This window comes from Dromaius novaehollandiae, chromosome 14, assembly GCF_036370855.1.
Source record: "Dromaius novaehollandiae isolate bDroNov1 chromosome 14, bDroNov1.hap1, whole genome shotgun sequence".
Taxonomy (NCBI): domain Eukaryota; kingdom Metazoa; phylum Chordata; class Aves; order Casuariiformes; family Dromaiidae; genus Dromaius; species Dromaius novaehollandiae.
In genome coordinates, this window is record NC_088111.1 from 10287662 (window position 1) to 10313991 (window position 26330).

Genomic DNA, 26330 nt, shown 5'->3' on the forward strand with positions numbered 1-26330 from the left:
TCCGGCGAGAAAGGGGGAACCTAAGTCCTCACTGCTTATGGTTTAAAAAGAAAAAAATAAGAGCATTTTTTTCACTTTACCTGCAGTAGAACATGCTGCTTTATGTACACTTGATCTCGAAGCTATTTACTCTCCTTCCCCCCCCGATATAAAGCACACTTCATTCTCCGTCTGGATTGCAATAACAAAATCAAAGGACACAAAGAAATGATTCTTAGACATGGGATGTGTTACCTTCATCCTTAGATTAATCATTTGTAGAACAGAGATAAAGAAGGATCTTGACCCCATATCTTTTTAGCTTTATTACAGGAAGGCCTCATCTAGGAGTGAAAAAAATTAGTTCATGCTAATGCAGGCAGTAAACAGCAGCTCTTGGCTAGGGAATTTAACACCAGCTCCCTTTTCTTGTACTCTGAAGGGACCATTAAATAACCTTTTCTCCTTTTGTGAGATACATAGTTACTGATATTTCTTGTCCTCTTCCCCTCCCTACATTATCTTTTCAAGCAGACACGGACAAAACTATGGACTGGACAAAGCCACAGGTGGTAACCAGGCAGCGCGCAACACGGAGAAACCAATGCAGCGCTGGGTATCCTGGTGCCTCTTGCTCACACTTTCTGGTGTGCTTACAGCTTCGGGCTAGCCTTATGGTAGGGATTTCTCCCCAGAGCAACTCAGCAGAGACATACACATTATCTTAACTCCCTCTGCAGCGTGGAGTTGGACGCCGGGTTATCCCAGCACACCTAATAGTCACTGCCAGGCAAGTGCACAGTGCCCTTCCTGGGGGGATACTGCTGTCATAAAACAGAGAAGCATCCTCAAATTGAACATAGGGGCCAACAGCTGCCACTGCAACAGGCACAGGTGAAAAGGTAAACAGGATATGGGCAGAACTGACTCTGCTACACCAGACCCGTGCTCTGTCCACATTACTTTCCCCTTTTTACTAATGCTGGACAGAATTACAGAATCCCAGCCACTTCTGTGTTAATATGGCTTGTTGTACCATTTTGGCATATTTTCTCTCCCCTGCAAGGCGCACATCTTAAAACTTCTAGAAACTATTCCTACATAACTTCTGTGGTCAGCAAGATTTAAAACAGAAAAAAAATTCAACTAATCTTTGGACTAAAGGCATCCTCACCTGCCAGTGTGGAACTGGTTACAAACCAATTTGCCCAGTGCCTTCTGGTTCTGAAGCTGTGCTGTTCTAACGCCTGAGGATCACTTTTACCAAACGGCTGGTGCTTTTTCAGCTCCTAAATTGGATAAAACATGTTTATCCTGTACCACACACATTCAACACTGACTTAAGTGAAATTTTCTTCTGTTTTGCCCAAGGCAACATTCCTGGCATGATTGCAGAGCACTTGTCTGTAATCTCGTGTACTGAACTCGGAGCTGCCTGCACGCTGCACAGACCACACGGCAAAGCACGGTAGCAGTCAAACATAAGAACCACCTCCTCCCGCCTCCCAAAATCAAACAAATCACTCACTACTTTCCTGAATATTTAAAAGCCTTTTTGAGCTGTGGCATTATGAAGAACCACCATATTAGAGAAAGTGTCCTGGAAATAATTGCTTTTACTAAATGAAAGGGCCAGACCTTTGGCATCAGGGGAACAACGTATCGTGCTAGATTCTGTGCTCAGCACGGACTCAAACTGCTGCCCTTGTGAGTAAGATATATTGGACAAATACCGCACGAGGGGAAGCTACCACTCTCCCTGCATATGACTCACAGACTGCTGCAGGACCACCCATCCGAGGCTGCTCACGGAGCCTGCCTTCCTGCTGTCCCATCCAGGGTTGCTGTGTCCCATAAAACTCACTGAAACATTTTAAATTGTCTAAAAAGCTTTCTCAACTGAAAAAGAGAAAATAGAAAATGTTTTCCCAAAATTTCTGCAGGAGTCAACCTTGTTCCTCAGTTCATCCAATCTTACTTGAATTTGTTCTTTCAAGGTCATTAGCCCAAGACTTGTCAAGCACACAGAAATTCAGAAAGACAGTATTATTAATCAAGTGGTTTATTCCCCTTTATCTCACTTAAGATTGTATTCTTAATAGTAAGAAAAGGAACAAAAAGAAAAAAACAACACTGACACCCCAGATTTCACTAAAAAAGTCGTAGACTGTGCGTATTCTTATTTAAAGCAGAACTGGCCCTGTTTCATATTGGCAGCCTAGCACAAAGATGACCCATGCTTGGCTGGCTTCAAGGGACCAACAAAAATGGGCACTTAGGCTATACCGGTACAAAACAAATGCATATCTGGTGTATGTATTGCAGAGTTAGCATAAAAAAAAAAAATGAACAATACAAAATCATTTTTCATGAATGCTACTGAGAGCTTCAATCTCCAACTCCTGACTTTTCAGGAATGATCAGCTGGAAGATATTTCACAGTGAAGTACAGGAAACGTGATCTCCAGTCAAGGAACCAAAACTACCGGCGTAAACGGACTTCACCAAAGTTCTGTTACAAACCAGCCAGCCCCAAATACGCCCAAGGTGACCCGCAGCCCAGCCTCCAGGGAAGGCAGCAGGCAGCGATGCTGCATCGGCCTTTGCTACAGAACAGCTCCCACCTGGGAAAATTCATAGCACAGATCTGTGAAAAGGAGAAGGGGAAGAGCATTAGGCTTGAACTCCTGCCCTCTTGAACTAGAGTACAAGAACCTGGGGAGTGACTTACTGAGAGATGTGGACATGTTACAGCTTATTTTCATGGGAAAATAGCTAAAAGAAATATCATTCATATTCTAGATTTACCTACCAATGTGATATTAAGAGTATCTACAGCAGGTCTTTCTGAAGCGTAGCTTAGCTCAGTAAAGAAGTTACTGTGCTATAAATCGACATCTCTTTATTTCACAATAATTCGCCAAGGAGATAAGATACATCCTTTTCCTCTAGCAGTAATACACCAACTTATTGATCATAATCATGTACATCTAAATTATTTTAAGTACATTAGGGTGTCAATTTACATTTTTATCAATAAAATCTTAAATTTTTACCATGAAGAAAACTGACTCATCTATAGAGATTGCTGCTGCTAATAAAGCAATGTGAGAACTATAAAACCTGGGCTAACGAGGCACAGGTGAGAGAAGCTAAGAGGTGTCCTTTCCATACACGTGATTCAGCATCCTGAAACCTCCCCATGACTCACTTTCACAACTAGTGAAGGAAGTGAATCAGGAAAGTTGGGAAAAATCTACTTATGAATTTAACTGCTATTAGAACACAGTCCGAATCACTAGAAATGCTTTGTTTATCTTTTTCATATATTATATTGCAAAAACCATTGTAAGTTTCATTTTTAATTAATATTTTTCCTCAGAAAAGCAGTATTTCCACATTAAAGGTAAGGATTACCCCACAAAATAAGTCTCTCTGGGATGCTTAGCACAACTTAGACAACAAACAGACAAACCAACCCCCTCGCTGTCGCGGAGGACGAAGAGCTCCGAGCACCTGCTGACCCTGTCGCTCGGGTTCACACGGAGCTCCCTGATCCGGGGAGAAAGCCGCGCTCCCGCCGCAGCCGCGGCACGGGGTCACTCGGAGCTACAGGACCGAGGCCGGCGCCGAACGGCGCCTGACCAAACGCCCGGGCCTGCGAGAAGCGGCTCGTACCGTGTCCAATACCAGCACGGACACGCAACGAGTCCCAGAAGACACCTAACATCTAACCCAAACCTGCGTCGAAGCCGAGGCACCTCCCCGCGGCATCCGCGGCAGCGGCCTGCGCCTCGCCCCGCTCCCCCCGCCCAAGGCAGCACCTGCGCTTCCCCGCAGCGCTTTCACAGCGAGCCGCGCAGGCCCGAGGCGCGAGACCCTCGTGTCCGGTGGAAGGACGCGGGGGAGGGGGCGGGGGCGGGGCGGCTCCGGGTTAGGGACACGAGGGGCCTCGCCGGGCGGCGGCGCAGCCCGCTCCGCCGGGAGCCGCCTCAGGGCGAGGGCGGGGCCGCGGGGCGGGCGGTGGCGGCGGCGGCGGCGGCGGTGCCGGGCGCCCCCTGCGGGCCGGGCGCGCCGGGAGAGGCGGCTCCAGGCGCGAGCCTCGCCCCCGCCCCGCCGCGGCCCGCTGCCTCCGGAAACGGCGGCAGCAGGGGGCCGGCGAGCGGCGGCGCTCCCCCCACCCGCGCGGCTATGAGCAGCCCGGCGGCGCGGCGGCGGCGGCCGGACAGCGGTGAGGGCGGGGGGGGGCGGCGCGGGGGGCACCTACGGCAGGTGCTGCGAGGCGGCGGGGGCGCGGGCCGGGGGCCATGTTTGAACTGATCTCTGCAGCTCTCTCCTTCCCTCCCTCCGCCCGCAGGGCTCCTCGTCCCCGAGGAGGCGCCCGCCGCGGCACCTGTGGCCTTCCTGCAAGAGCTGCCCAGCTACCGCTCCGTGCGGCGCTGCCCGGCCGCCGCGGGGGGCTCCCGGGGGCCGCCCGCCGCCCCGCCGCCCGCCGCCCGGCCCCCCCGGGAGCAGCCGCTGAGCCTCGCCGGGAAGAGGTGGTTCAGGTGAGAGCTGCCGCCCGCCCGCCGCGGGCGCGCCCGGAGCCGAGCGCTGCCTCCCGCCTCCCCTCCGCTGCCTCCAGGGCTGCATGATTTCAAGGGTCGTCATGAAACTGTGCCTTGGCTGTCGGCCTCTCTTTCTGCTCTGTGAGTGCTGCTCTTCTTGAGTCTTCCTGGCACAGCTTTTCCCCTCCAAGTTGCCCCCAGAAGCACAAAACTTGTGTGGTTTCTCTGGTGTTTCTCTATGCACGGAAAGAGCTTTTTGAGATTGTTTTGTCATCTTTTCTGATCCTTTTCTACATCGCTGCGAGCCCTCGGTAGGCATCGGCGGGAGGGGACTGGGGGCTTTGCCCCACCTGCGTTTTCCAGCCTGTGAGGGCCTGTTTGTCTCTGCTGGTACTGGCAAGCCACAAGCTCTTTTGAGGAGAGAGGATATTTCATGTTTGTACAACGCTGTCAGAGAATAACAGGACCTTTAAATGAGGTGCTTCCTGGTTGTGGACCAGGGGAGAGGTGAAAGTACAGTGTCTGGCCCTCTGGGTAGAGCGAGGGCTCATTTGCTTGTGAGAGTGCCAGGAAATGGGAAAGGCCGGGAAGGGGTAGCTGGACTGGGGAAGAGCTCTGTTACGGCCTGACTTTGAGTGGTTTAATCCTACGGGCTGTGGAGAGGAACTGCAGAAGACCTGGGTCGTGGTGGAGGAGGGTGCTTAAAGCATGGGGTCTTGTTTGGAGGTGGGTGCGTAAAGCCGAGCTGCGGCTTTCATCGCCCCGAGATCCTGATGGGACTTCTTGGCGCTTCTGCGGGTCAGTCCTTCTGTGGGGATCGCGCAGCGGCTGCCGACGCATAACGCCTGCTCGTAAGTGCCCTGAGAACTGGACAGTGATCCTCTGTAACGCAGATGAACGCGCGGCCCACGCCGCTGCTTAAAACACAGACCAAACACAGGCCGTGTAGTTCTCCAAAGTGCCTGTTTAAAACGCTACATGCTGTAGCCTGTAGTTTCCATTAGCTGCAAGCTTTTGAGAATAGCTGTGTTTGCACTTAAAGATGACCTCATCTGCTGCCTCTTTGCTTGTGGCAAATTGGTTTAATTCAGATTCCTGCCAAAATACTAATTTTACCTTCAGCTGAGTAGATTAGGGATGCTGTCGACACAGAGCACGCTTGGCGCTAGCTGCGCTCCTGATGTGGTACACGAGTAATTCAGTGAGTCACTCACGCACAGAAGTAGCTCTGTGTACAAATTATTTATAAAATTGGAGCCTTTGTCTTCTCTTCTTGTGCAGCCTCCTTGTGGGTGCTTCACCACTGCCCTTTAGTGGCATCGGAGGCTGGAACAGCATTCTCTGCATACGAGTCTGTTTTCATGCTGCGTCTGGGGTTTTTTGTTTCTTGTCTTTTATGGCTTTCTGAAAGAAAGAACAAAATGCAAGCTCCGAGTCGCTCACAATTCTCCTTGCTCCTGTTGCTGACCATGCAGCAATATTTTTTACAGTGAAAATTTACTCATGTGGTGTGAAAATCTAGAAAGAGTTCCTTTTAAAAAAAAAAAAAAAAAAAAGACAAAAACTCTACGCAGTTTGCAGTACATCCTTGGTGCTAGTTTGCAGCTTATTGCTAGAATATTTCATCCCCCCACTTGCAAAGAAATAATTTTTCAAATTCATTAAGTCAGCGTTTTCTTGTGAATTTTTCAAAGCATTATAGAAACCGAATAATGAAAAAAATTAATTTTGATAACATTTGCCTTGTATTATGTACAAGAATGCAATATAAAGGTAAAATGATTAAATCCAAATTGGATGTATGAATGTCTTTATAGCGCCATATGTATATATAAAACATTTTTTTAACTTTTGCACACAATATTTGGACTTTTCATTCTGACTTTGAGGTCTTTTAATTTTCTGTAAAAGAAAAAACTTCTATTTTGAACAGGTGTAACTTTTAACATTAAGTAATTAAAAAAATTTAAGAGCATCTGGGTGAAGATACTTTGGTCAGAAGTTCCGAGGAAAGTATCTTTTCTGACTTTTTCAGCCATTTGTGAATATGAAATTCTCAACAGAAACTTCACGAAACATCCCTGTAGCAAGTGTAGCTACACATCTCTGTGTCGTGCTATTGTCAGTTGGATTTTTTTTTTTTCCTGTGAGAGCACTTGTTATGATTGAATTAACATGTTGTCACAGTTAACAAGAGGAAAAAATGGGGACAACCAGCATACGTTACCCCACCATTTTGCACAGCGATATCCCTCTGAAGGCTCCAAGCGGGCTCCATTGTGCCAGGCCCTGTTACATGTAGTGGAAAAAGTAGTTCTTGTGCTTAGTAGTTATACTTCTTGTTTCTTAGGGACTCTCAGCAGGATGATATAAAATATTCATCTGGATGGAATCAGTGGAAAAGGTCTAGCCGTAGATCGTGGAAAAAAGTCTTTGATGAAGCCAAGGAGTTGTTATCTTACCTGGAGCTTTGGCGGCATGATATTCGCAGCATAGAAGGTATTTGTCTTGTTATGTTGGTTTCTGCTCTTTTGAGCTGCTTCTGTTATTGATAGCGTGTGGGTTTTACATGTGTGCGCACAGTTTCAGATATAACTGTAGGCGTCTGAGAAGTTGCCTGCTTCCCTTGTTGTTGCTGATGAGAAAATGCATGAAGGAGTAGATGGAAATACGTTGGATGAAAAGATAAAGTTGTTTCCATTTCAGTTATATTGCTATGAACCCAGAATAATTAAAACTAACATCAGTAATATTTCTTCCGAGTTTAGTGTAACTGAAATTATAGTGTGTTCCTTTTATATTTACTTTTTTTATTTTTTAATACATCTTAACTAGTAACTCACACATGTTTCTTTTATTCCCAGGGAAATTTGGTACTGGCATCCAGTCCTACTTCTCCTTTCTGCGTTTTCTGGTCCTGCTGAATTTTATAATATTTATCCTGATGTTCAGTTTTGTTACCCTTCCCAGTGTCATTTCAAAACATGGAGTTTTCAACAGTAGCTTTGATAAAATTCCTGCAAGGAGCATAGGTAACCATCTTCTCCGTGTTCTGTTATCATTTGTAACATTCGGGTCCTCCCCCCGGCTCCCCAAAAGACAAACATTTGCTTTGCAAGAGCTTGTCATGTTTGAACTGACTTCAGCTCACAGTTTAATGGGCACTGCTATTCTACTGACTTCTCCTGTCTTTCTTTGGCAGAGCCTCACTGCACTGTTTATGCACCTAGTGGTAATAAAGGTCTTGTTTACTTCTACACTTTCTTCAAAGATTTGCTCACTGGCACTGTAAGTGATCAGATATTCTTTTTAAGTATTTAAATCACATGTAATAAGTGAAGTGTGAAAAGAGTTTTAATCAGGGAATGATGTTTCGACAGTTTTGAAAAATGGTAAGGCATCATTGGGGTAAAATGGTAAAGTATCATTGGGAAGGCAAGTTTCCAAACTGGCTTTTACTGAGAGTACATTGAGGCCTGGTTGGTCACATGCTGCAGCCTGTTCTGCTCTTCCCCAGCTGCTAAATGTTTCATTTTCTGGAGCATGCTTCCTACTGTTTTCTCTGTGTAGGGTCTGAGTGTCCTTGTCACAGGGCTCTTTGACTGGAGATGGGAGGGACTTAAGCATGCAATGTCTGTGTTAGTTTGTTGGAGGCAATGTCAGTGTTTAGAAGCTACAGGCTGCCATAGATTGCTGGGGGTCTCAGTAGTAATTTTTTTTACAAGTGTACAAAATGCTTGGTTAAAACTAGGTTGGATTTAGCTGAGTAGTTGTTGCTGCTGTTACAAGTTCTATTTATAAACTTTTTATTTTTTTTCCCCCCCCCCACAGGGATTCCTGGAAATGACAAGTTTGTTTTATGGCTATTACACCATAGATGTTGCATGGATCAGCATCTTTAGGTACAACTTACCACTAGCATATCTGCTGACTACATTTGCTTACCTTGCATTAAGTCTCCTCTGGATAATAAAAAGGTAAAGATGTTGGTACATTTTATTTACTGCTACCTGTTGCAGAGCTTGCATTGCATTCTCACCTGTAGGGAGCACACCGAATTACAGAACTACTTTGTATGGAAATGGAGAATCCTCTGCCGATTCTGTTATATCTTTGAGGATACAGCACCACAGTAGCCTTTATCTGGCTTTTGGGGAGCTGAGCCAGCAAAAAAATGAATTATTTGAAAATATAAGTTATTTAAAACAAATGAACCAAAAAAAGATACAGTAGTTTTCCAGCTCAGTTTCCTGAGCCAGTTCTTTGCAGTGTCAGAAAAGCATTGGATGGGGTGAGAACGTGTGAGTGTGGCCAAGTGGAGGGAAGTAATTCATATCGATCAGGGATTCAGTTGGCTTTGGTTGCTGCAGAACCTCACACCAAAGATTCCTAGAGACTTGGTGATACAGAGCAAATATGGCTGGTTGCCCTTAGAGGGATCACAGCCTTTGAGCCTGGTTGCTTGAGGTGTGGGGGGTTTTTTTGTTTGTTTTTCTGTGGATGAAATACTTCTTTTTCAGTAAAGTTGCATTTTTCTCTAGGTCTGTGGACGGATTTAAGCAGAACTTGGTGCATCATGAAGATCAATTTCAGAGTTACTGTAACAAAGTTTTTGCAGGCTGGGACTTCTGCATTACAGATCTAAGTGCAGCACGGCTAAAACATCGCAGCTTGCAATATGAGCTCAAAGTGAGTAACTTTCATGATTTTCTTTCGTTATGGTTCAGTACAGCTTAGGTGGCTACAAAGAAGGATATATGACAGATAAATGGACTGGGGATAAGAAAGATTAGGGTAGCGTATATTCAAGGCGAGTGGGGAATCCACATCTTTTTGAGTGCTTTCTGAATAGCAAAGAGTTGTGGTGCAACATGGGAAGGATTGGTACTGAGGTTGAAGGCCCTCCTCCCATCCACTAGGGACTGAAGCCACCTTTAACTGCTTATCTGCCTCTTCCTCACGCTCCAGTTGTGCTTCCTGTGTTAGTTTCTGTGTAATCCAGCAGGAAAAGCTATCCCAGCTGTGGACAAAACACTTGCACTATTGGGAATCAGTTTGGGTGTGGTGGGTTATGAGTCTGCAACATGGTAAGCAGTTGTTTGGGGAGAAATAAAATGCAGATAATACTTTTCATACAAATTAAGAGCACTGTTGCTGGTTTAAAAAAAAAAACTGAGATACTGTAGCTTTTTTACAAGGGTTCTTTATGACATGTATATACATACAAAAGCATAGATGCAACTAATACTTGTCCAAAATCATAAAGTGCTCTGAAGAGGGAATCTGAAAGGCTGTTCTGGTGAAAGCAGTACCTTGTTTGCCCTCTGCCTCTACACTGAAAACAGAGATTTGTGTGGTGAAACAAGGACCTTTGAAAAGATACTTGCCAGTCACCATGTTTCTGTTTCAAACCACAAAGCAATAATAACTGATTTCATAAATTACAGTGATTTTTTTTCCATTCCAGTAAAGTTCACAGTCATCTTTTACCATATAACTAGAGCCTCCTTCACTTACCATGCTTTTTTTGTCTGTATAACCCACACCTTAGAAAAATCCACCCCTTAATATTACTGTTTGATGGAAAGATGTCTGCAGAAAATAGCCAGCTTACTGAGGGTGTGCCCAGCTTGCTGGGTTGTTGTCTTCACAGGTAGTATTACATTTTTGCATCAGCTAAGGTGAAACATAGCAAGTTTGCCTGACCAGCCGCTCAGAGGTGTGCTGCTTTCTGTGCCATCCCACATTTTTTTTCCTTCACAAAGAGAACCATCTTGAGTCATAGGACTGAGGACTGTTTACCTACCTGTAGAAGCGTGAAGACAAGAGTGGGCTGATTTACCTGCTTCACATGTTTGTACCAAGCTGCCTGACATCAGTCTCTCATAATAGGCAGGGAAGTTTTCTTTCTGTCCTCAAGGAGATATAATATTGGTATAATAAAGATAAGAGGACTACCAGACAGTTGTTTTCAGCTAGAGGGCCCCCAGCCTGATGAGACTGAGCACACAGACTGGGGCTTGCACTCCTGCCTGGACTGGTGTAAGTCAACGGAAGGGCACTCTCACTTCAGAGGGTTTGGGCAGGCTGTGGAGGGATTGTCCTGGAACAGACTGTAGGTTGTACCTCCTGGAGGTAGGAAACTCAGTGGCAGTATTTTATATTGCGCCAGAAAACTGCACATTTTTTCTTTTGTTTGTAGACAGATTTGGAAGAAGAAAGACTGAAGCAAAAAATAGCTGACAGGACTATGAAAGACAAGCTGCGCATCTACTCTCTGAGACTATTTCTAAATATAATTGTCCTCGCAGTTCTATCAGGATGTTTTTACTCTATTTATAGAGCAACTGTCTTCTCTCAGGAAAATATCTCCAATGTGAGTATCAGACATGACATTAGGACAAACTGCAATAGGGGACTGGTGATCAGAGCAAGAGGAACTATTGCAAAAGAGTCAAGTATCTTAATATAGCACCTTCCTTGCAAGGGATGTGAAAACACGTGCTTTCTGTAGAGGCAGAATTGATTTAGCAGGAGGGAGTGAGAAGGGTCAAGAGGCATGTACAAGAAAGAGCAGTGATGTCTCCCTTCGATACAGAGACTACAGTGTCATGCCTTGGAGCTAGTGCAGCTGCAAGAAAAGTAGCCCTCATTCTCCTCCCTGTGTAACTCTGCTCACCTCTGTGTACGCATGCTTGTGTTTCTGGGCAGTATACTAGCTCAGGGAACTGATCTGGATTAAAATAAACTTCCTTGTGGTCAGTTTGCTGATTTGGTTTGCTGCTCAGCTGCAAAAAAGAATAGCAAGGAGAGGGGCTAGTAAAGATTATGATCTGTATTGTGGCTTGAGTTACAGTTGTGTGGGGAAACAGGAAGACTTCACGCAGGGAGCACTTTTCAGAAGAAAAGGTTCTTGCATCATTAGTGAAGACAATCTGATCAGGGCGCATTGTTCACACTTTGCGGGACAAACTGTTGGGAAGAGCAGTTCAGAAGCAGAAAAAGAGCAGCCAACAGTGCAAGATACCAGTGATTACATTCTCTGGAGGACCCCTGGAATTGAATTAGCCTTATATGAATAGAGGTTGCACTTTTTTGTCCCCTTTGTATTGGTGATGTGATGGGCACTGGCTGTGTCTGGGGAAAGGTGTGCTCTCTGTGGACCTGACTCTTAACATCTGTGAAGTGCCAGGATTGCAGAGGGAGAAGCAGGGAATGGGGACTACAGAGATGTTTGTGTCAAAGGTGTTGTTTGAGGGCAGAGAAGAGGGTAGGGCAGCACTGAACAACTCAGAGGAGAGCTTCAGGAGTTTGTATCTTGACCTTGCTGAAGTGAGTACATAGAGGAGGTTCTTAAGGTGATGGGAAAGTTGGAGGAGCTTCTTGGGGCCAGAGGGAGTAACTGGAGACGTGTCTGAAATTTGGCATAGGTCTTGGACACAAACCTTGGGGAAATGAATGAACTTTGTCAAACAGAAGCCTTGGGGAAGCACTAAAATATTAATAGCGAGAGAAGGGACGTAGTTACTGGTGAAGGGACAAGGAGAAAGCAAGGGTTTGTATCAGCAGACTTCACAGGTGGTAGTGGGCAGGCTTGTAGTCCCAAATATGGGTAAAGGCTGAAGTCAAAGATGTTACCTGAGTGCTGGACAGGGAAGGCTCATGGGTAGCTGGAGAGAGCATAATGTTGGAAATGTGTGTTTGTGTGTGGTGTTACCTTTCTCTCATCTCTTCTTGTACAGAATGGCAACAATATGAAGTTTGAAGCTAATCTCTTGGTACAGTATTTGCCTTCCATAGTGATCACGTTGGCCAACTTCATTGCTCCTCAGATCTTTTCAGTTCTAATTGGACTTGAAGATTATTCACCAGTCTTTGAAATCAGGCTGACGCTGATGAGGTAAGCATGTTCTTATCATCGCCTTGGACATTTCAACAGCTTTTTCCTGGTAGAAGTATTGTAAACATTCAGACGTCAAGAAGCAGATAGGCTTGACTCCCTGCAACAGATGGCCTGGGCACTGGAAGCCAAGAAGACATTGGTTTGTTTAGTTGGAAATTTTCTTTTTAAATCTAGAAGCCATCTCCTATTTTTATGGTAGTGTAGTACAGTCATTTCAGTTTCCAGATTTCTCTCTATCCCATCTATCTCTGTGAGCTGGTGTCTTCAACAGGCTGAATAATTAGTAGGGAAGTCCCGCCTGCAGAGCTATAGGCTCACACTGCTTTGTGTGCAGCGTTTCCTTGGATGGACAAGTGTGAGTGCGCGGCAATCAACTTCACTCATATTACAATGCTGCAGAGCAGAGATTGAAGCATGATTTTGCTCAAGGCAGAAGTTAAAAGCTTGGGGGTGAAAGATACTTTAAGATATTCTAAGGCATGAAGAACTGGAATTTGGCAGGAAAGGGTGGTAAGATTCAAGCTGAAGCATCTGAGCTCTGTCAAGTCCCTGTGCTTAGTATTTCCTATTTGGCTAAGTGCCTCTGAAGGTGTTAAGCCACCCAAGAGGAAGTGCCATGCACAAAGCGTTGTTACCTGGCCTCTGAAAAAGCACTTGAGAGAATTGCAGCCCATTGCTAGTTCAAGGTCAGCAACTGAAATGATCTAGGAACAATAGTGAGAAAAGAAGCAATGGACTGTAGCATAAGGCAGAGAAGGTGAAAAGCAACCGAACCTGTTACTGAAGAAAGAAATATGTTTGTTTTCTAGTTTGTTTTCATTCTGTTAAAGCTCTGTGCAACACTTTCACATTTAGAGCCCCAGGCAGCCTCCTGGAACTCCTATGCAAGTTGAGTCAGGTGCTAGAATGCCTCTTTTCTGACAGGTTTTGAATTGGGTTTTGCCTTTCTTCCAGGTGTGTCTTTGTGCGGTTGGCCAATATCGGTGTTCTCTTATTCTCGCTGTGGAGTCAGATCTCCTACTGTGCCACTGACAAGTGTAATGCTTGTGGATACAATTACGAGCTCTATCCTGTAAGCAGATTTATCTTGGTCTTTAATCATCTGAACTTCTGATTAGAGATTCTTTTTTCCATGCAACGTGCTTGCCTGCAGGTATTCAGAATCAGATCTGGGGTTGCCATTCATGTTATGCCTTGGGCTGATTCTTATTGCTTGATATAAACCAGTAAAGTTCTTGTATACATATCATATACCTTTCCTTTAGCTAAAAACGCTGAGTATTGGTCCAGTGACGGATTATCAGCTAACCTAGACCGTCTGACTACCATGAGGATTATTTGAGTTAGCTGCATTTTGATACCACTTGTGTTACAGCGTTTTGCACCAATGAGACAATGGTCTTTCCTCTTTAAAAAGAGAGAGGAGGGAAAAAAAAGCTTGGAGGCTCTAGAACAATTAAAAGCATTTTAGAAGTGGAAGTTAATAGGATTTGAACTTTATGGTGTTAATTGATTTAGAAGTTTTAGTGACTGATTTCCCCCACACACACACACTTTTTATTTTAGACTTCTAATCTTGTTTTTCCTGCCTTCTTTTTATAGTGCTGGGAATCTCAAGTTGGGCAAGAAATGTATAAATTGTTGATATTTGATTTTATTATAATTTTGGCTGTGACTCTATTTGTGGACTTTCCTAGAAAGTGAGTATCAATAGTTTTTGAGCATGCTTTTACACAATGACTTATGAAACAAGAGTTTTTTTCCCATTATTTATTCCCTATATGTCTAACCATATTTCCAGTTTTAAAATAAAATAGAAACACACTTCTGGTGATTTGATTACTGGTGTTTGCTAGTCAAATAGCTGTGTAGTTTCTTATATTTGAATCTTTGTTTCTTCGGGTATTTTTCTGTTACATTGTCTAATGCTTTATTGTTAAATTTCTGCATGTTCCAAATATGCATTTCAAATATGTTAAGATTCAGCTAAACTCCATAACTTCACTCTTGAACTAATGATATTCTTTGTTTTAGGTTGTTAGTTACTTACTGCTCTTATAAGCCAGTTCAGTGGTGTGGTTTGCAGGAATTTGGAATTCCTGATAATGTCCTGGAAATCATTTATGGGCAGACTATCTGCTGGATTGGAACCTTCTATTCACCACTTCTTCCAGCCATAGCAACCGTGAAATACTTTATCGTCTTTTATATTAAAAAGGTAATGAAGGTGTGTGGTAAAAGAAGACAATTGAGTGCACCTCTGTGGTTTTTGTAAGTAAAGTTGGCATTTAAAGAAAACAAAAACCTGAGGATGCAGTGTACTGGAAAAGACGTAATAGAATTCCCTGTTCTTTTGTTTTTTTGCTTTTAAGAAAAAGTAGAGTTTTGCTTTGAAGTGATCAAGAAAAACAGTATTTTTAATGACTACTTCATCAATTATTTGTCTAGTTCCATAAGAAAACTATGCTATATAGTAAAGCTAATTCATAACACTTGTTCGCAATGGTGTGTTTGCTAGCAACAGAGCTTAGGACTTGGACAAAATTTTGCCAAGTAAAATTAAAAACAAAAAATTAGTTCAACTCTAAACAAATTGGAAAATCCAAGATGGATTGGAAGTTCAAGACCTGTTTTTTGCATATTGGAAGTTTTGCTCTGTGACTAGACAGTTCCTTCTGTGCAGCAAATTCATACTAATATGCATTTGCCCCTTCTTGTTGGTAATTCAAAACTAGAGGGTGTGACCTAGATCGTACACCACGTGACCGATGCCTGTTGACTTTGTGCAAGTATATGAGGCCCTCTGGAACAAACCCTCAACCCAAAATAGGAGATGTTGAGCGCTACTGGAACGTGAAGTATTTCTGCCTTAGCCCTTCTCAGTCCATGTGCATCAGAGGAAGGTTGTATAGTGATAGCTGGTGGCATATTCGAGGATGGGGAATTGAGATGGTGGGGAAGGTATAATTGGACTTATATTTAGGTATATTTATTTAGATATTTTTAGATATTTAGATATTTACATATATATTTAGTCTTACTCTCTTTCCCTCTTCAGATTAGTTTGATTCACACACGTAAACCTTCAGCTAGGCCTATCAGAGCATCAAGTTCCAATTTTTTCTTCTTCTTGGTGCTGCTGATCGGGCTCGTCTTGGCTTTTATCCCTTTGGGAATCAGCATAGCACAGTAAGTGACAATTTAACTTGCATGAAATTGATGTTTGCTTTAATGTTAAGGTTGCTAGTTCCCTAAAAGCAGACATGCAACTTTGGATTGATAAATTAGAATAAAATGTGTTTGCGTTAAATAAATCATATTATTGCTTAGTCCACACACATAAAAACTACTCTTTTAAAGGCAAAGTCTATTTTTACACCATGGGGAAAATAGTGTTGCGATTGTTCTGGTTTTTTTTATCTTTACGTTTTGGTGCAGCATCTCTTTTCTATTCTGGTTCTCTGGCAGTATCCCTTCCTCTAAGGCATGTGGGCCGTTCAGGAATTTTAACACTTCTTGGGCAGTTGTTCCGGATACCATACTTGGGTTTCCAACTGGTTTGCAGAAGGTCCTTTATGGTATAGCATCAGAAGCCTTTGCAGTGCCTTTTTTTATGGTTATCTGGTAAGTACTCTGGAGACGTGATTTAGTCGTGCAGCTGCATGGTTCATTTCCTTCCTTACTTAACTGTTACCAAACAAGTATTAGACCACATTTGCTGTCTGCAGTCAGAGGCATCACAGCCCATAGCAGGTCTCAGTTGTTATGTCTTTGCCTGTTATTCGTATTCTTTAGCTTTATTGCCTTTGCTCCTGGGTGTCCCATATCCCTCACTTGTCTTTCTCAAAAATATTAGCTACCAATCATTCTGCAAATTGATATTTTAAGCCCTGTGGTCACAAATCCTGTCCACAAACCTCAGTAAAAAACATTCATTCTGTAAGGTAAAATTCAGTATAGAATCAGACTGGTTAAGGTTGGAAGGTATCTCTGGTTATCACCTAGTCCAACCGCCCTGCTCAAAGCAGGTTCAGCTAGAGGAGGTTGCCCAGGACCACATCCAGTAGGTTGTGAATGTCTCCAAGGATGGAGATTCCATAACTTCTCTGGGCAACCTGTTCCAGTGATTGATCGCCTTTACAGTAAAAAAGTTTTTGTTTGCTTGCTTTTTTTTCCCACTTATGTACAGAACTGTTTTTTGTTTCAGTGCAACCTGACTGTTTTCTGATCTTAGAGCCTTGTTACATGAGACTTTCTGTAACTTCTGTACTTGGGAAACCATGTGATTTATTTCAGGTTCCACCCACCCTTTCTTCCTGAACACATGCTTGCTTGTGTGTTCTCCTGAAGTGTCACTGTGTACACAGGAAATATCAAGTCCTCTGTTTTGGCTGGTGGTGGGTTGTTATATTTGGGGTGAAGGCGAGGTTAAACTCAGAGTCCCAAAGTTCTTTCTAATAGTTTATCATAAAGCCATAAAGTGTAACAGATGGAGGGGGAGTTGGACTGCTACCCTAATACTCATTATTTGGAAGAGAAAAAAGGTGAGTTACATAGGCATTTGTGACATTCTAGTTCTTGCTACTGCTCTTCATGATTTCATGTACTGTGGATGATATTCTGGGTACAGATTACATCAGAAATACATGCTATAAGGAGCCGGTGCAGTTTTACTCTGTAGCTGTTTACCACGGTTACAAACCACAGTGAGCATCCCCTCCCCCTCCATCTTTAGAGCAGGGCAGGAACCGACAACAGTGTAGGAACAGCTGTTGTAACATCGGCAGGATGTCCTGCCTCTGCATCCTCTAGCACTCCTGCCCTCCCTGCTGACAGCACAAATATCTCAGTAGGTGCTTTCAGTCGCGGCTGTGCCCTGTCTTCCCATGCTGTATGTTGCTTCCCCCCCACCCCCCAGTAGCTTCTCTTCTATCTGAAGCGAATGCCCGAAATGACAATTCCTCTGGCCTGTAACAGCCTTTTTCTGACTAATTCTGTGTTTTGTATGATGCTAACATGTAATGCTGGTTTGCTGTTTGCAGCCTTGTTATGTTCTATTTCATTGCCTTGGCTGGCGCACACAAACGAGTTGTTGAGCAGCTGAGAGAGCAACTGGTTATGGTAAGATTTGACATGCTACTTTTTTTTGTACTGCTTAAGTTTTCTTTTTGTGTTGCATCAGTGATCAGGCATGCAGAGAAACAGCAGTTTTCTTAGTCTTCCAATTATTTGGTGTTTGGACAGGCAGCGAAGGAAGTTTTATGAGTTACACAGGAAAAATCCCAAGCACTAAAGCATTTTTCAGTCTGGCTGGTTTACTTGGGTATCAGCAGCAACTGCAGCAAGGCCCAGTTGCATCAGCCCACACATGTGGGACAGGGTGTGCCTCTATGATGTGGTTGCCCCTGTTCTTTACCCATGGTCTTGCTTTCTGTGTGTGTGTGTTTGATCCTGCCAAAGTAGGACCTGAAGCCTGTGCCTTCTTTCCCCTCCACCATTTTACACAAACTGTCTCTCTTTCCTTCTCCACCCTCACAAACAAGCACCCTGTTCTTCCTGCCCCATCATGTTTGGTCTGTTTTCAGAGTGCGGGTCCCAGCACTGCCTGCAACAGATACTCTACATGCAGTAAGAGACAGAGCAAGTCACCACTAATGAATCTTCTGGAGAATGTTGCCAGTGCAGATATACTTATTTACAGTCCATTAGAGGCTGCTGCCATGCACTGGTTTGATAGTGTTCAGATGCCATGTTCTGAGGAAACTCTGCTCAAGCCAAAATCTAGCCTTCCGAGTAAGGTTTTCAAAGCTTTTAGGAAGTAGTCCCTCTTTTAGTGTATGTTTCTTTTAAATATAGCATGCTTTAGGTGTGTGTCAGATATTTTTACTAGGTCCAGTACAGAACTATTAACATGCGACCTAACATGAGGTGAATGAAGTCAAGACCTTTGTAAACTTAAAAATGTTTAGGCACCTGAGAGAGTGTGGGGAGTCACTAATCAGCTTAGGATGTAGTGAGTACACCACTGTATTTCTAATAAAGAAATGAGTTGTGTAGAGATTGTTTGTAGTTTCTTCTTCTGTTTATCTAAAAGGTGTAGTTTTTATTCTGTCTTTCCAGGAGAGTCATGACAAGCAGTTCCTAATCAGAAAGATCACAGAAGCTGAGAAGCATACTTGAAAACCACAAAAAGCCAGAAGAACTTGACTTCCTGAAACTTCCAGAACCACTAGATTAGAGTAGAAATATCTACAGCACTTAAACCGAATAGCTGATGAGCACCCTGACCCTGCAGTCTATGTAATGAATACTTACATTCTTAATGTTGACTATGCTACTGGGGCTTAAAGTTTCCAAGACTTGAAATTTAACTTATTTGTACCATATTAGCCCTGTCCAAAAAAGTCAATGGTAGGACGCTTTATTGCTGCTAGAGTTTCAAGGTTGTTGGTGTTTGTTAAATCCCAACATTTCCAGGGATTCTGGGTAAAATGTGCTCAGAACTGAGATTCCATTTAGAAACTCTTTGAAGTGCTTTTATAAATTATGCTTAAGAATTGGGGGGAGAGGTAAGGGGAAGAGGAGTAGTTTTACATGTTTGCAACTCACTTTTCTTTTAAAACCAAAGCAAAAGAAACACTGAAGTCAGTATTTTGAAAGTGCATTGGAGGGAAAATATTGCAAGGGTTTTAAATTGGTTTTCTAAATATGTCTCTAAATTCTAGAGAAGAGACTTAGATTTTTTTGCTCTGAAATAGCAACTGCAGTTGAACACTAGATAACTGACCAAAATGGCTTAGAAAAAGCAAGCAGATAAAAGAATTCTGAATAAATACTGGAAGAAACCACCCGGAGGGCTGTACGTCTCTGTAGCACAGGTAGTCAGCGCTGTGATACCAGTACTGCTGCTAGGCGTTCACCTTTGTTTAAACATGTGAAGCTTTGTTACTTGCGTTTTATTCTGCCTACAGACGTCTTGAATGCTATTCTTCCTGTTCTAAAATGTGAATGCTTGAGCATTAAACAAGTTATTTATAATACAGAAATACAACACGCCAGTACCCTTTAAATTCACTGTGATTCATGTCTGTTAAATGAATTGATGGAGCTGTGCAGCTCTGAGAGAACAATATTTCTAAGCAGCCTGCTGATTTTTTTTTCTTTTGTGAAGATTATGGTTCTGTTAACCAAATTCTCTATGGAAAATCCTCGTGTACGTTACTTGAAGTTGTAGTACTGTTAAGGTGTGAGGTGATGCATTCTTTTTATAGAATATTTTGGAATTTTTTTCTGTCTTCTATTTCAAGAAAGTAACATGCAATAAATGACTCCATTTTTATAATCATGTGTCGGATGCTTTTGAAAAGAGCCTTTCCTTGAGCGATGGATGAGGGAGGGTCTGTCGCAGGGGAGGGCGCGCTGCCCGGCCGGGGCGGGAGCACACGGTTCCTATGGTAGCGGGGCAACGCCGGCTCTGACTGGCAGCTCCGCTGCCCAGTGCGGAGCCGCGGGGGAGCGCCGAGCAGCCAATCGACGGCGTGATAGGGCGGGAGGAGGGCGGAGCGCGGGCGCTCGGCCGGCCGTTGGTGATGACGTTGCGGCGGGGCGACGCGGCCGAGGAGGCGGCGGGGTCAGCGGGATGGCGGCGGCGCCGGTCCTGCGGCGGTCGCTGGGGCGGGGCCGGCCGCTCTGCGGCGGGGCAGGTACGGGCTCGGGCTCGGGCTCGGGCTCGGGGCGGCTCCGCGCCGGGGCGCCGTCCTCGGCGGCGGCCGCCGCGCTCTGGGGCTCTCGCGGGGCCCCGCACTCGCGGCCGCGGCCTCAGCGGCGGCGCCCGCCTCACGCGTCTCTCCGGCAGGTCTGGGCGGCGGGTGGCGCCCGCCCGCCAGGGGCGCATCGGCCGGGCCGGGCAGCGCGGGGGTGACCCCGGACGGCATCAACAAGGCCGTCGTGGAGCGCATCATCCGCGTGGACCACGCCGGGGAGTACGGGGCGAACCGCATCTACGCGGGGCAGATGGCCGTGCTGGGCAGGTCGGCGGTGGGGCCGGTTATACAGGTGAGCGGGCCGGAGAGCCGCCGCCTCGTTCCCTCTGCGCTTTGCTTTCGATTAACGGTGGTCAAACGAAGCAGCAAGGCCGTAGCTTTTGCAGCAAGGCAGTTAGTTGTGGGTCTCTTTCTAAAAAGTTTTGAACGTGTGTATTCGTGAAGAATGGTTGCGTTACGTGCTTAAGGGAACTACAGCGTATTGATGTAACGTTCTGACAAAGGCTAAGATATATGCAGATACGTTGCCCTTTTATAACCATCTTTATCTGCCTTTCTTCCTGTTTCCTTTGAGTACTGTGAATAGTTGTCTCTAAAGTTAGCGTGAGTGACCTGAGCAACATGTTTTGTTTCTCTTTTTATTATTAGTTTTATTAAAAATATCAGTTTTCTTAGTCTTATACCTTACTGTTATGTGGTTCTGTTTCAGCAAATGTGGAATCAAGAGAAAGATCATCTGAAAAAGTTTAATGAACTAATGGTTGCATACAGAGTTCGACCTACTGTTTTATTGCCTATCTGGAATGTAACAGGCTTTGTTTTAGGTGAGCTTGTATTATTATTATCGTTTTATGAACTCTTTAGATGTGTAAATTATTCATGTTGCTTTGGGTTTCATTGTTTGGATATGTTTGTACCGCAATCATAGGGGCTGGAAGTGCTTTACTTGGAAAAAAAGGTGCAATGGCTTGCACGGTGGCAGTGGAAGAGAGCATATCGGATCACTATAATAATCAGATCAGAACTCTTATGGAAGAAGATCCAGAAAAGTACAGAGAATTATTACAGGTATTTTACTGTGACTTAAAAAGTAGTTTAATAAATTAATTGAATTATGTAATGAGACTTTTTTAGAACAATATGCCAGTAGAATTTACATCAGAGCTTTTTGTCCTATAACTTAGATTTTTGAAGGCAAAAGAAACCTTAAATTAAAAGGATGGTTGTTCCTTCAGCAATGCTGAATTGATCAAACACCAAAATTAAAATATGCTAAATTAGCTTCAGTACACTTTCATTAATTCAGTATTTTCCTTGTGATGGGAAGAATTGTACTTTAGTTTTGATTATTTTTAATTGAAAGGAAGAGGTTAGAGCAAAAGAAAATGGAAAAAGTATGATGAATTGCATAGTAAAGTTTTGGTTATACTAGATGCGACTGAATTATTCAAGTTTTGAATACAGAGCATGAAAGGAGGCAATAGTTATTAGATCTGCAAGAAAAATAATTTGCAAGTATTTTAGGCATAAAAAGTTGTGACACATTTTCGTAGGTACTTGTGAGAGAGGACTTGTTTCCACCTGCAGCCTATTGAGCTTGTTTGTGCTCTGCTTGCTCTAGGGTCTGCGTGTTCATTGCCAGCTCTTCTGCTGGCTGTTGTTATGTTCAGCTGGGCATTGTTTAACCCATGGCCAAGTCTGGTTACTCCAGACTTGTCCTGTTGTCACAGAAACGGTATCTGAAGTAACCCAGCTTGTGCTGACATATGAGGGAAATATCACTTATAAAAGTAAAGGCTAATAACCAAGAGGTGCAAAATAAAGAGGAAAAAGTTAAGCAGCAAGGCTAGTCAGCCTCATTGGTAGGAGGAGGACTAGAGATGAAAGTGAACTCTGTGGTGGGTGTTTGTAGGTTCTGAGCACATTACTAAGCACTTCTAGGTATGTGTAGGCATCTGAAGAGAAACTTCTTTAAACCTTTTTGACCCAGTTGTCAAATTACAGGAGAAAATTAATGGTGTAACAAAATCCCAGCTCTTTTATTTAAAGGCGCTGTTAAATTTTTGTGCTAGCTGTGTTCTTTGCCATTGTCTGTGGTTTTGCTTTTTGTGTTCGCTCTCCGTTGGAGTTTCTTCACAGCTCCTTTTGTTCTCTGTCTCGTTCTTTAGAGCGTGCTAGAATGGACAAAAGCCCTGCTGTCTTACAGGGAAATGCCCTTACTGAAAATCTGGAAGGAATCAACATTACTTTTTTAATTTAATGTATCGGAGTTATATGTGTTATGTGTGTGAAACTTACTGTGTTACATGTGTGAAACTAATTAGTATTGCAGGTTACTCTGACTGTGAGTTTTCTTTAAACAGTGGAAAATAGTGGTATATTATATAGCAGATGAGGTGTCTAAAGATTTTTCAGAATATTAATATAACTTTAGGTTTGAGGGGTGCTATAAGTATGGCAGCACAATTCCTTTCTCAGTGAATTGGGGATTCAGGTCTTTAAGAAGCAGAATGTTTTTGAGAGAGACCTAGGCCTCAGATGCTTACCCTGGTGCATGCAGTGGCCAGCAGCATGTGGCTTTGTATTCTAGCTGCCTTGATTTCTCTGTACAGTAGACCTACTAATTACCTGCTGTTTTTAAAGATAATAAAGCAGTTTCGGGATGATGAACGGGAGCACCATGACATTGCGCTTGAACACAACGCAGAGTCAGTAAGTACAGTGTTAACTCATTGGTGCTGTTAGCAAGGATCTAGGTGTGATAATCTTCCTTATCCAGTGACTGTGACATAATTCTTCATGTGAGAAATAAAAAATAATGGTTTGATAGTCTTCCCTGAAAATAAGTGTAAGATGACACTGAAATGACACTGCATCTTACAGCTTTTATTTTTCTAAAACAGAATTGAATCTGTTGGAATTCAGGTCAAATTTTAAAGTGATTTTTGTTTTCTTGGGAAGTGTTCTCTGCTCAGATTTGCTTTTTTTATTTAAATATTTTCAAGATATGGCTAAATAAAAACTTTAATAAATACTATCCATACAGCAGGGAAATTGAGGCATCATCTTGGTAGACAAACACAACCACGTTAGGAAGGATGAAATACTGAACTAAATTCTATGCTTCCTTGCTCGTAGGAGGAATGTGTGACTTCCAAGCTTTTTTTCTCTTGATTTATATTTGTGGAGAAATTGGAACCATTCTGCTAAGTTGATTTTTATTTAGTTTTATCTAGAGTGATTGAAATTACAAATATAGGTGTATTATCAAGATAATGCTTACTGTGACTTACCACGGGTTTGGTTCAAACAAAACATGTTATTGGAGTATTGGAAGTATTTAATCTTTTATTCTTTCTTTTACAGGCACCAGCTTATTCAGTTTTGAAGATAGCTATACAGCTTGGATGCAAAGCTGCTATATTTTTATCAGAAAGAATTTAGTGATATTTTTCAATAGTGATTGTGGTAATAAACTACGATACAACATGTGAAATTATGGAAGACTAATAGTTATTTTATACAGCCTTTGGAAAATTTTTTTCACGAAGCATCTGATTAGGCCATCCTTTCTCATACTGAGTACTCGTGCAATAAGTATCTGCATTAAGGTCAGTGGAGCTAAATGTGAGTGAAGATGGCAGAATTGGGTCCATACAAACTAAATCTCCTTATTCTGAAACTGTTCACAAGGTGGCAGTAAAATATATATATGTATATACATGACTTGTATGCATATATAAAAATGGTAAATGTGTTCTCTGTTGCCTTCACATTTATATTTATTTGAAGTAAGCTGGAGCTTATTAGCTCATTTTAAAATAGTACTGACTAAATAGGATATTTTTTGAGTTCTGTTTTAAGGGTAAGTAAATGAAATCCTAGTAATTATTTCTTTTCAATCTGTCTTGAATAAAGATTGGTTATTATAAGACTTTCATTTGAAGACTTTTTTTGTATTTTTAGGCTCAATTCTGAATTCCTTATTTAATCAGAATTTCTGTTTACCTGATTTTGTCCTGAGTGTGTGCAGAAGGAATGGACCCCTGATATAAAGCAGGTGGGCAGAGCAGTTTAGAGCATCTGCAGAATTGCATCTAGTATTTTGTTACACCATTCAAGTTTATCTCCTTTTGCATCTAGACTTCAGTGGCTCTTGAATAAGGACTCTGGCTTTCTCAGAGTAGGAACAATTTCCCCATGTTTCCTGCTGACGTCTCGGCATGGAGCAATAGAAATACACAAGACAGTTCTGTGTGCCTGCTCTCTTAACACTGACCAGAGATGACAAAATACAGGCAAGAAAACAGCAATGAAATTAGTATGTCTTAAACTGGTAGGGAACAAGACTTCCCTCAACATATGTCTGAGAGCCTGGGGATAGAAGCTATTAATGGTTCCAAGCAGAGAGAAGGATTGGATTGTGACACCTTTTGCTGTTATTTTAAAATGTGATTGGTGAAACTTGTAGGGAGGTAAGAATTGCTAATCTTGCTTCCCTCTTCTGGACCTGCTACATCGTTTTTGAGATGGAGTGGGGAATGGCCCACTGGTGAGACACGGACACAATTTCGAGTGCAGTACAGGAGAGGACAGGAGCTCCTTGCAAGATTGCTTCTGTTGCTCTTTATGTCTGAAGAATTTCCTGACCATTCTTTTCCTACTGCATCATCATGGAAGCAAAGTAACTTTCCAAATGCATATGGAGAATATAAAAGATGCTGATATAAACATGCAAAGTCCCTGCAAGAGACTTCTGTTCCTATAGTTGAGAAGCATGATTTTTGATCATGTGGCAAGGGAAGCCCTATGAATAATATTGCAGGTCACACAGAAAGCACATATTCATGCTTTTCCTCTTCTTTCTGTGCTTCTAAAAGTTTGGGCAGACAAGGCTTTCTGAACTGCCATAAGCTAATTTTTTGTCTCCCATTAAATGTTTTCTTTTTTTTTTTGCGTAATAAAATAGCTTAGCTTGACACAGATCAAGGAGCAGAATTTGTTGTTTCTCTCTTTTCTGTTTTAAAAACTGTAATGTATTAGAAGTCATTATTTCTTAGCTATGACTAACTGAACAGGTCAGCTATGGAGGTTAAATAAATCTGGTTGAAAAGGAAAAAACTGGGAACCTAGAAATAAAACAGTAGTGATGTTTCCCATTACTGTTGTGAAGAGTGGTGCCAGCATTGCCCATCTTGAGTGTTACCTTGCATGGCAAGGCTATGCAATTACATTGAGGCCAGTTAAGTAATTTTATTGAGTTTTGCTGTGTGCTGGCTCCAGTTCTGTTGTGCTGGCCAAATGCATGGACTTTGTAGCTGCTTTGAGACCAGAGGAGGATAAGAAATGTGGAGCCTTCAGCAGAAATGCAGGACTCTTCATCTGGGAGTTTGGTAAGTTTTCAGACAACATATAATCGAGGTACATCTCTAAATCCATCTTTTGAGTAGCTCTGTTACAGAGGGGTCTGTAGATACGGATTTATTTTCCCTTTTTTGTAAAGGAATTTGGACTGAAAGTTAAATCTTAATATAGAAATTCCTGTTTTATATGATTTATTGTGACTGACGCTTTGTACGTTCTTTAAGAATAATTTCTATCACTTACATTGTTGCAGATCTGGCCTGGTTAAACTCAAACTACTGACGTTATTTACGCTTTCTAAACAAAGCAGTGTTTGGTCCTTTATCTATGACTGGTTTGCATGTCCGCTGGAATAACTTGATTCCAGGAACTCGAAGCTAAATCACTGATTTCTCAGGGGCTGAGCAGTATGAAACTAAGGGATTCTCATTTTTTTTCCCTCACCTCAGCCCCAGACAGTTGGAACCACTGTGCATGTACATGAGTTTACTAAAGATAGGTCTTATTAGACTAACACGTTATCTTTCCTAACTTGACTGATTCTCTAAACAAAAATCAGGTCTACTAGATTTCTTACCTTAATTTCACTAAAGTAATTGATATGGTGCACATGGAAAATGATTAGGTAACTTAACCATTCTTGCACTGATTCCTCTCAAGTGGAGTGGCTAGAGGGGTAACGAGTGTCAAAAGAACATGCAGTACTTGAGGGAGGTTGTTAGGGAAGTTTCCGAGGACTCGATCTTGAGACTGTTCATTAACAAAAGTGACAGT

At 42.9% G+C, this 26330-nt stretch overlaps 3 protein-coding genes across 4 annotated transcripts in view; 2 read left to right on the top strand and 1 right to left on the bottom strand.

Moving 5' to 3' along the window:
- The window catches only part of TMC5 (transmembrane channel like 5), a 30164-nt gene extending 28846 nt beyond the window's left edge, over positions 1–1318 (bottom strand). Inside the window, exons 1-2 of one of the 2 annotated variants that reach the window (XM_064520322.1) lie at positions 1154–1318; positions 81–171 (exon numbers count right to left, since the gene is read on the bottom strand). The gene's annotated coding sequence lies outside the window, so the exon portion shown is untranslated. Of the gene's footprint in view, positions 1–80; positions 184–1153 lie in introns of those variants that run through there. The other variant, XM_064520323.1, reaches the window with a different exon arrangement.
- Positions 1319–4055: 2737 nt separating this feature from the next.
- TMC7 (transmembrane channel like 7) lies at positions 4056–19771 on the top strand. Its single transcript, XM_064520325.1, has 16 exons — positions 4056–4210; positions 4337–4526; positions 6877–7025; positions 7391–7558; positions 7729–7814; positions 8358–8503; positions 9068–9215; positions 10729–10902; positions 12269–12426; positions 13384–13501; positions 14032–14129; positions 14464–14647; positions 15488–15618; positions 15898–16053; positions 17472–17550; positions 18550–19771. The coding sequence occupies exons 1-16, from the start codon at positions 4171–4173 to the stop codon at positions 18607–18609; spliced, it is 2085 nt and encodes a 694-aa protein (XP_064376395.1). The 5' UTR covers positions 4056–4170; the 3' UTR covers positions 18610–19771.
- Positions 19772–20012: 241 nt separating this feature from the next.
- On the top strand, positions 20013–24132 carry COQ7 (coenzyme Q7, hydroxylase). The gene is made up of 6 exons (XM_064520326.1): positions 20013–20132; positions 20285–20484; positions 20902–21016; positions 21121–21260; positions 22836–22904; positions 23559–24132. Exons 1-6 carry the CDS (start codon positions 20069–20071, stop codon positions 23634–23636), a joined length of 666 nt encoding a protein of 221 aa, XP_064376396.1. The 5' UTR covers positions 20013–20068; the 3' UTR covers positions 23637–24132.
- Positions 24133–26330: the final 2198 nt, after the last annotated feature.